The 10566-nt window shown below is 40.4% G+C and overlaps 1 protein-coding gene across 3 annotated transcripts in view; it reads left to right on the forward strand.

Moving 5' to 3' along the window:
* Positions 1–10300, forward strand: part of lamb4 (laminin, beta 4) — a 55479-nt gene extending 45179 nt beyond the window's left edge. For all 3 annotated transcript variants that reach the window (XM_055509528.1, XM_055509529.1, XM_055509530.1), the window contains 12 exons: positions 3260–3477; positions 3691–3787; positions 3862–4225; positions 4382–4539; positions 5582–5781; positions 5920–6114; positions 6317–6461; positions 6761–6968; positions 9314–9449; positions 9529–9699; positions 9796–9949; positions 10036–10300. In XM_055509528.1, the coding sequence (XP_055365503.1) occupies positions 3260–3477; positions 3691–3787; positions 3862–4225; positions 4382–4539; positions 5582–5781; positions 5920–6114; positions 6317–6461; positions 6761–6968; positions 9314–9449; positions 9529–9699; positions 9796–9949; positions 10036–10175 (2186 nt within the window). In that variant the 3' untranslated portion in view covers positions 10176–10300. The remainder of the gene's footprint in view (positions 1–3259; positions 3478–3690; positions 3788–3861; positions 4226–4381; positions 4540–5581; positions 5782–5919; positions 6115–6316; positions 6462–6760; positions 6969–9313; positions 9450–9528; positions 9700–9795; positions 9950–10035) is intronic.
* The last annotated feature ends 266 nt before the right edge of the window (positions 10301–10566 follow it).

Raw genomic sequence — 10566 nt, forward strand, 5'->3', positions numbered from 1 at the left:
CTGACCATTTCCTATTAACTTTTGAATTTAGCACAACTGACCCTATAACAGCTGGAAAGAAATGTTACTATAGCAGATGTTTATCTGACAATGCTGTTGCCAGATTCAAGCAGATGATTCCATCATCTTTTGCCTCAATGTCTTGCAGATACACAGAGAACAGTCACCTTAATCCTTATGAACAGGTTGACTGTCTTGTAGATGATGCTGCAGCTTCTCTACGTACAATGTTAGACGCAGTGGCTCCTCTGAAGAAGAAGACAGTGAATCAGAGGAGGTTAGCTCTGTGGTATAACTCAGAGATCCGCAGCCTAAAGCAAAGGACTAGACAACTAGAAAGACAGTGGCGTTCCAACAAAATAAATGTAAACTGCATCGCATGGAAGGACAGTCTAATGAAATATAAAAAAGCACTTTGTGCTGCTAGAAAAACATATTATTCCTCCCTAATTGAGGAAAACAAAAACAACCCCAGGTTTCTTTTCAGCACTGTAGCCAGGCTGACTAAGAGTCATAGCTGTGTTGAGTCTACTATCCCCTTAAATTAGAAAAAACATTCAGCAGCGACCTCTTCCAAATGACAGAAAGCACTGTCTACATCCATCAACTTTAAATTTACCAAATCTTCTGTCTTACCTAGACAGCTTCTTCCCCATAACTCCTATGGAGTTTACCTCAATAATTAACTCTTCCAAGTCGTCCACTTGTCTTTTAGATCCAATCCCAACCAGATTACTCAAAGAAGCTCTACCTTTAATCAGCTCATCCATATTAAATCAAATCAACCAATCTTTACAACTAGGCTATGTACCACAGGCTTTTAAGGTGGCTGTGGTCAAACCTCTATTGAAAAAACCAACCCTTGACCCTGGACAACTAGCCAACTATAGGCCCATTTCAAATTTACCCTTTATTTCCAAGATTCTGGAAAAAATCGTGGCTAAACAATTATCTGACCACCTTAGTGGGAATAACCTGTATGAAGATTTTCAGTCAGGATTTAGAAAACATCATAGCACAGAAACAGCTCTGGTTAGAGTCACTAATGATCTTCTATTAGCTTCGGACAATGGTCTAGTTTCTGTCCTTGTCCTGTTAGATCTTAGTGCTGCATTTGATACAATTGATCATCACATTCTATTACAGACACTAGAACATAGAATCGGGATTAATGGAACAGCATTGGGATGGTTTAAATCCTATTTGTTGAACAGATTCCAGTTTGTTCATGTTAATGATAAATTCTCCACACGCACAAGGATTAGCTATGGAGTTCCACAGGGTTCTGTGCTGGGTCCAATTCTGTTTAGCTTATACATGTCTCCTCTAGGTGAGATTATTAGAAAGCATTCTATTAATTTTCATTTTTACGCAGATGATACTCAGCTATACATGTCCTTGGAACCAAATGAAACAGATCAACTAGTCAAAAGTCAGGGTTGTTTAAAAGACATCAAATCCTGGATGTCCCAAAACTTCCTTCAACTAAACTCAGATAAAACCGAGATTCTTATTGTTGGGCCTAAAAATCTGAGAGAGACACTATTAAGTCAGATAGCCACCCTGGATGGCATAACATTAGCTTCAGATTCTACTGTGAGGAACCTTGGTGTCATGTTTGACCAGGATCTCTCTTTTACATCATACATTAAACAAATCTCCAGAACCGCCTACTTCCACCTTAGAAATATAGTTAAAATCAGAAGCATCCTCTCTCAGAGCGATGCAGAGAAACTGATCCATGCATTTGTTACCTCTAGGCTGGACTACTGTAACTCCTTACTCATAGGATGTCCTAACAGCTCCTTAAAAAGCCTACAGCTCATTCAAAATGCTGCAGCCAGAGTTCTGACAGGACTTAGAAAGAGAGATCACATTTCTCCTACATTAGCTTCTCTGCACTGGCTGCCTGTAAAATGTAGGATAGAATTTAAAATTCTCCTACTCACATACAAAGTACTCAATGATAAAGCTCCTTCTTATCTTAAAGACCTTATAGTTCCTTATGCTCCCAGCAGAACACTTCGTTCTCAGAGCGCTGGGCTACTTACGGTTCCTAGAGTGTTTAAATGTAGAACAGGGGGCAGAGCTTTTAGCTACCAAGCTCCTCTCCTCTGGAACCAGCTCCCTCTTCAGGTTCGAGAAGCTGACACACTCTCCACCTTTAAGATTAGGCTTAAAACCTTCCTTTTTGATAAAGCTTATAGTTAGAGATGGTTCAGGTCACTGGCAATTATTGCTAGTCACAGGAACCATCTCTTAGTTAAGCTGCAATAGACATAGACTGCTGGGGGACTTAATTTATACACTGAGCTCCTCTGTTTCCTTCTACCTCCTCTGTCCCATAACCTCCCATCATTGTCCCATGTTTAACTAACCTTGTCTCTTTCTGTCCAGTAGTTGTGCTTCTCTCCTCTCTCCCCCCCACCCCCACTCTTTCTCCCTCTCTGTCCTCACCCACAGGTATCATTGGACTCAAAGTTTGGTGTCTGTGATGGGCAGCTGCGGATCCAACCATCCTGCCTGCATCCAGTCCCTGGTCCTACCATCCTGCCTGTGCTCTGTTGTTGCTTGTTGTTGCTTGTTGCTGTTGCTCTGCTTTTCTATCTCTCTATCCTCTCACCCCAACCGGTCGAGGCAGATGGCCGCCCACATCCAGTCTGGTTCTGCTGGAGGTTTCTTCCTCGTTAGAGAGGGAGTTTTTCCTCTCCACTGTTGCTGTCAAATTAAATGCTTGCTGTATGTGGGATTTGTTGGGTTTAGTTGTGTGAGGTTTTAAACCTTACTTTGTAAAGTGCCTTGAAATAACTTTGTTGTGATTTGGCGCTATATAAATAAAATTGAATTGAATTGAATTGAATAGCTAGCGCTTTTATTTTGAAAGGATTTAGAGGAATTGTGTGCTTAATTACTAGTGTAGTGAACTCATTAGTAATATGCATGGAGCTGATATGGACACTGAGCATTAGGAGTTTGAGCTGTCCAGGGCCGGCCCTGGCCAAGTTGGCACCCTAGGTGACATCATGATTTGCGCCCTCAACTCACCACCTCTCCACCCCCCGGGACGCGATTGTGATTACGTTTTGTAGTTTGTAGTTGTTTTGTAGTTTAATTGGTGTCTGTAGCTTAAAGTATGTTAAAGTAGATAAAGATGAAAGAAAACTGAAGAGTAGTTTACAGCATTCACTGTGATGAGCTCTACATCACCTGAACCTTTACCCCACATTCGTATGTCATAAACACATTGCACGTTTCCCAGAATGCTTGTGTGACCGACGGGGAACAGAAGTCAGTCAGTGTCCACTGAGGAGCCCCTGCTTCTGTGATCCTACATCAGGAGCATGTCCCTGCAGAAGCGCTGTGGTGGGCTTCCTCTGTGACCAGTGTGAGGATGGATACTGGAACCTGAACGGAGCGTTGGGATGTCAGTCCTGCAGCTGTCATCCTGTTAACTCCTTGTCGAACATCTGCAACAAGGCAAGACCTCAACAGTTCTGTTTCAGGAATAGGTCATTAGTTTACAGTACAGAACAACACTGATGTTTTGCTTTGATTAAAGACATAATGCAGTTTGATTAGACTGAGTTATTGAAGTTTATAGCACATTTAAGCGATATACATAAATACAAAAACCTAATAGGACAAGACGTATTTGTTAAAGTAATAATAAAACAGCTGTAATGCATACAGGTGACGGGACAATGTCCATGTCGTGCTGAGTTCAGAGGAGTACGGTGTGACGAATGTGGAGAAAACTATTTTGGGAATTCAGACCTACAATGTGTCTGTAAGTAAAAAACACATACACAATTTATTAAACCCTTTGTATGAAGTTTTATTTATTTGCAGTTTGATTTTTAGCTTGTGACTGCAACCGGGAAGGAAGTGAGCATCCGTCATGCGATCCTGAAACTGGCGAGTGTATCTGTCGAATGGGAGTCACCGGTATCTTCTGCGATGAGTGCGCCCCTGGCCACATGCCGTTGTTTCCAGGCTGTGAGCAGTGCCATATGTGCACCACCCTCTGGTCGCAACATGTCACCGATGTTCAGCAAGCGGCCCAGAAAATGAAAAGCTTTATTTCCTACCAGAGCATGGACCTCCCATTGGGAGACTTTCATCAACAAATACTGACTATGTACTCCAAGCTAGAGGGTCTCAGCAACTTGACAGAACTCTCGCTGCCAAAGGTGGAGAAGGTGGAGAAAGTATGTTTGAGAGTCAGGTGAGTTCTGCAGTCATTGATCTCAAGGGTCCAGAGGCTTCATAGCTAAGTATGACTGACACACTATAAAATTATGTTTCTGTTGTATCCTCTTCAGCCTCCTGTTGGGTTTTCACTCTAAGTCTATGACCTTTAAAAAATGCTTTCCATTTACAGAAGGCTGAAAGACACCATTGACACCAACATAATGCTGATGGATCTATCTCCTCTCCTCACCACTGAAATCAACAACATTCATCTGGGTTTTAGGAAACTATTTAACAACTTGAAAGAGAAGCTGACGATGGACCAGGTCAATGACAAAAGGAAGGAAGGTACATTAATGTGCTCAGCCTCTAAGAGCTTCCTGAAGATTTGGAACAGTGTTATTCGTTTGGTTTACAGCCCACCACTCATAGTGGTCCAAAGAGCAAGGACACATTTTCTCATGTTCTCATGTATACACTCATGTATATATATTGCTCAGTCTACCTAAACAGAGTGTGTCCCCTCCTTTCATTCCATTTAATTTCCCATCTTTTTAAATTACTAATTATTTATAATTTATTATATCTTGAATCTTTTGCCTGCAACACAGCAATTCTTCTGGGTACACTTGCACACAGTTTTTGAAAGAACTCAGCTGGTGTCAGGAATCAACACGATGAAGGACCCAAATGCACAGCACAGACAGATCTTGAATGTACAGGATTGAATGTAGGCAGGCAAAGGTCGGTACACAGAGTAACAGGATGAAGACAACGGTACTGACAGGGGTCAGGCAATAGCAGTTGGTCTCCAGGCAAGGTTCAAGCCACAAGGCAGAGTCAAAAACAGTACAGATGGGGAGGAAGCAAGACATGGTCAGAAACAACATCCAGGGTCGGTACACAGAATACTTACTTGGGTGAATGCTGGAGAGTAGACGTACGGATATGAACTAACAATCTAGCAAAACCAGAAAAAGTGCAGGAGTATAAGTAAACAACTCATGAATAACGGAATGCAGGTGGTGAAATCACATGACTAGCTGAACAGGCTGGAACTAAACAGAACAGAACAAAACCGGATGTGATACCAAAATAAAACAGAAAGTGGTGACACATGACTAGGTAAGTAAACAAGAACTAAGGCAGACAGGAAACAAGACAGGAAATGCCAAAATAAGACCGGAAACTAAGCACAACACATGATGAAAATGCTGGATCCATAACAGCTGGTAGGTTTATTTAAACATCTTATTACTTATATGTGTACACCCATCCTAATCAGTTTAAGTTATGTCGCAGTTCCATCTATGACCTCATCTATCAAAGCTTTACCTATGATCATGCTATCTGTAATCTGTCATTTAAATTTGTATCTGACCTGCTGCAGAGCTCCTGATTCATATTCAGAACCTTCACGCTAGTTTCCTGACCGATGATGGGAGACTAAGAAATGCAACCACAGTTATGGAACACTCCATAGACACAAGACAGGAAGTCAAAAGCAAACTGAGCATGTGCAGCAGAGGTACTTTGACTTCCCTTATGAAGAATACCAATGAGCTCACTGTGGTTAACCTCAGCAAACAGGTGAGTTCACACCCAGCATCGTTGCAGACACATGTAAATCACATGGCAGTAAATAGACGCTTTCAATAAAGTTGAATAAAAAGAACAATTAATGTCATGAAGAGGTCAATAATTCTGGTCTTTTGTGGTTTCATGCAGATCTGTGGGGGACCGGTTCTGGAGCACTGTTCAGGATTTGGTGGAGCTCTGTGTAAACTCAAACTGGAGAAAAGACAGGGTGGTCTAAACTGTAATGGAGTCCTTCATGTTAGTCAGAAAGCATCAGAAACAGCTGACAAAGCCAAGAATCATCTCACTTTGCTCCCATACAGACTTGAGGAGTCCAGGAACCAGGTGCTTTTTTACACTTACACTGTAACATTGACACCATATTGAATTAGGACAGCAGAGACAGACAAATGTTAAAGCAGCTCAACCTCCATCCTGCAAAGATTTATTATTCCCAGATGATGATTTATGCTATTATCATTTGATGGCATAGGCAGTGAAGTGACATCTCACTAAACATAAAGGCTTTACTTTCGTTTTGTATCAGATCAGCAAAACCAGACATTTGGCTCAGAACAGCAAAGACCAGGCCAAAGAACTGCAGGACAGGATCAATAACAACACAGACTTGTTCAAAAGAGAGAAGAATAGAACCTGGAAGCTAACCCAACAAGCAAAAGCCTACCTGATGGGTGAGTGTTTAAGAATCTATTGGAATCTGGGTGTCAAGTGTCTGGTGACCTTTGCTTGCTCTGGAACTTTAGTATGTATCTTCTGATCACTTGGTTCCAGGGGTTGCTGAACAATAACATAATCAGCTAGAGTGAATTATCGTAGCTGCTGTTTCAAAGCACTTTCCCACACACTAGTCATCTTTAACAGATTAACACATTTGCTGATACAATCAGTCAGAGACGTACAGTATGTAATAAATCTCAAACAGATATACACTTGGTTCAAAGTGTCACCGTCAAGTTTCCTTTTCTGACAGATGAGATGGTTCCTGCAGAAGACATCCAGAATATGATCCAAGCTGTTCTAACCATTCAGCTGCCTCAGTCACCGGATCACATTCAGACAGTGTTTGGTAACATCTATAATGTGCCATCAAATACTACAAACTTCCAAGATGACCTGACAAATCTGGAGGCACACAGTGAAAATGCCCTGGACCTGCTGCAGAAAGCTCACGAGCTCAAGTCAGTATGCACAGATGAAAGAAAGAAATTCAAAGTTGGTACAAATACAACAAATTCTCAGTCTAGAACTAAAATATAGGATGTGTTAAGAGCAGGAGAACCAAGACAAGACAATCTGGCCCTGGTTAAGTGACAGATCCCATGATGAAAATGCAGGAACTAAAAGTGGCTACTCAGTCAGAAAACACACAATAGAACTAACAAATCGCTGCATGAGGCGGGAGGCCAACAGAACAACCACAGGAAAACATATGATCACTCTCTTCCCATGCTGGGAGTAGGCATCACCTGTTTTACTGTGGTGGAAATTTCCCATATAGAGGCAGATGAGAGAGTTGTCCTTTGGTGCGATTTATTGAAATAATAAAGAAAATAAAAATAATGGGGAAAGCGAATCAAAAACATGGATGTTGATCGTGCACATCAACAAACCAAAAGCCAGCTGGGGAGATCAGTGCACACACCACGAAGGTGTGATGCAAAAAGCCCACGATCCTCAAGCTGCTTCTGCCTTTTAACCCCTTTCTCTAGCTCTGGTGGAATGTCTCTCTGCAGCAATGGAATTGTTTTTGCCACCTTATCTTGCTGTGAGTAAGAATGTTTGCATTCTTACTCACAGCAAGATATCATGACATCATCCTGTTCTGTTATCCAAAAAAAGGAACACCAAGCTTCCAGGACAAGACGCATTTGCTCTAACAGCCTTGGGAATCAGATAGGATGAAGCCAGAGTCCGGGTGTAAAAGACAAACATATATCATAAATTATTAGTCAGTCAAATGGAACATCAGCTGTTTAGACTTGATGTACGACAGGGCACAAGAGATTAGTTGTTTGTGTAAGAATGTTCAGTTCAGTATTGCACCTAACCAGCACATGACGAGTGTGTTGGATAAGAAATAACACAAAGGCACAATTTTCCCATTACATTTATTAAACTCATCCTGGTTTATTCAATTAAATTAAATCCAATTTATTCATATAGCGCCAAATCACAACAAGGTTATCTCTTTGTTTAATGTATGATGTAAAAGAGAGCTCCTGGTCAAAGATGACACCGAGATTCCTCACAGTAGAATCTGAAGCTAATGTTATGCCATCCAGGGCCCAACAATAAGAATTTTAGTTTTATATGAATTTATTTGAAGGAAGTTTGGGAACATCCAGAATTTGATGTCTTTTAAACAACTTTGAATTTTGACTAGTTGATCTGTTTCATTTGGTTCCAAGGACATATATAGCTGAGTATCATCTGCATGATAATAAAAAATTAATAGAATGCTTCCTATTAATCTCACCTACAGGAGACACGTACAGTATAGGCTAAACAGAATTGGACCAAGCACAGAACCCTATGGTACTATCCTAATGCTGTTCCTTTAATTCTGATTCTATGTTCTAGTCTCTGTAATATAACGTTAGATAAGAATTCAGAGAATTTAGTACAAAACTATACAAAACACAACTGGCTTCTGAGTCTTAGAGTCTTGGTGAGAAAGGCTCAGAGTGAGACTCTCAAATGAGAACTATGTTTAGGTTTATCAGTAATTACTAAGTCTGAGTTATAAATTGCTGCTACACCTCCACCTCTACCTGTACTTCTAGGGATATGATAGTTGATTCTTCTCTCATTTAAACTAACATATTCATCCTGCTGCAGCCAGGTTTCAGTGAGACAGAACTGATCAATATGATGGTCAAGTCACTTAAAAACAAGGATTTAGATGAGAGAGATCTGATTAAATTGAATAGATCTGATATTTAATAAACCACACTTTATTAAATTATTATTACTTTGTTTTGTAAGAGGACCCATTTTGATGTTTATTAAATTCTCGTAAGTCACTCCTCTTTAATTTGATTGTGACTTGTACAGTATAGGTTAGGTGGTCGGGGAGCAGACACAGTCTCTATGTGATAACTAAGACTAAGAGGGGGTGACGGCTGTAGAGAACATGCAGAGACGCATATATGACTGTGTCCTGGGCTCCACTCTGAGTTGTCACAGAGTAGGGAGGCTAAGCAACATATTCCGTTGGTCATTTGCAAATTCAGGATAAAACTTTGGTGTTAACAGGTCAGGGTTGTTTAAGAGAGCACAGAACCAAAACAAGCAACATCTTATTATTAATATGTACAAACACATTTGTTATATGGCAGTTTCACGGTTTTCATTTTAATATTTCCCTTTTTACATATTATGAGTTTCAGATCCACCTATAACTCACTGGTGTTGGCAATTGTCTAACTTGCCCAAACCTCATGACTACAGAGATGTCAAATAAACGACAACTGATTATGTTTGGTGTCTTTTCTTAATAATGCTCTCACCTCTGTTTGTTAAGGAAATGGACAATAAATGCTGAGATGACAAAGGTAGGCAGAGACATTAAAGAATCAAAGGAAGAACTGGCTAAAGCTCTCATTGATCTAAAGCCAGTAAGCCGCGATAGAGAGACCAATAGAAACCAAGTCCACAAGGTAAATGACAACGGCCTACGTAGTTTTCTTTGTTCCCTGTCTCAATTTGCTCAGTGTCACATTTTCTGTGATTTTCCAGATTAAAGACATGTTAGACAAAATGGATACAAAGTTGATGATGAATCAACCTGAAGATCTGCAGAAGCACACCGAAGTTCTGATGAAGAAAACAGAACAAAACAGAGAAACTGCAAGATATGCTAAAAAAAACTCAGAGTCAGCTCTAGCCACAGCTACTGACACTGATGCTGTGAGTTAGATGAAGCATAGAGGTTTTTATTGCATATACAGTACCACATATGATGATGAAAATATTAATGGCGGTGATGTGATGGGTGTCTAACAGCTCCTGGAAGATGTAATGAAGCAGTTTCAGGTTCTGAAACAGAAAAGTTGGAACCAAACATTTCAGACTGACACTGTAGAACGACTGAAGAACATTGTGAATGAGGTGGAGAACATGACAAAGCAGGTGGATGATAACCTCAGGCAGATACTGGGTATGCCCAATAGTGTAATCAGAAATATTTGATCTGCTCATTTTTTTATTACAGCTAAATGTGCATGTGTGTTTTTGTCTTCTCAGGCCTGGAGCAGAGGATCCTTCAGCTCATCATGATAAAACAACATAAATCGGCTGAAGTTTTTTCTTTGTTGGGCATCGCTGATTCACTTCATCAAGAAATCTCCAGACGAGCTAAAGTGTACGCCAACTGTGCTTCATAGACACTGGGGACTCCAAAGGCGACACAGCTGTATGCAAATATGATATGCTGATATGTATGTTGGGTTTTGTTTTTAAATTTCAAAAATTAAAGTGCTTGATATAAAATATCACAGGAAAAACTGAAGGGTTCATGTGTTTCTCTGGCTGTTCTCTTATTTTTGGATTATATTATCTCTTTATATAAATTCAAATTGAAGGCTGTGGGTTCTTATATTTTCTTTCTTAAATATATATATATATATATATATATATATATATATATATATATATATATATATATACACTCTATTCTCACCCTCCGCGGGTGGTCTCATCCCCTTTCCAAGCTCGGGTCCTCTACCAGAGGCCAGGGAGCTTGAGGGTTCTGCGCAGTATCCTTGCTGTTCCTAG

The sequence above is a fragment of the Betta splendens genome, chromosome 6 (genome assembly GCF_900634795.4).
Source record: "Betta splendens chromosome 6, fBetSpl5.4, whole genome shotgun sequence".
Classification (NCBI taxonomy): domain Eukaryota; kingdom Metazoa; phylum Chordata; class Actinopteri; order Anabantiformes; family Osphronemidae; genus Betta; species Betta splendens.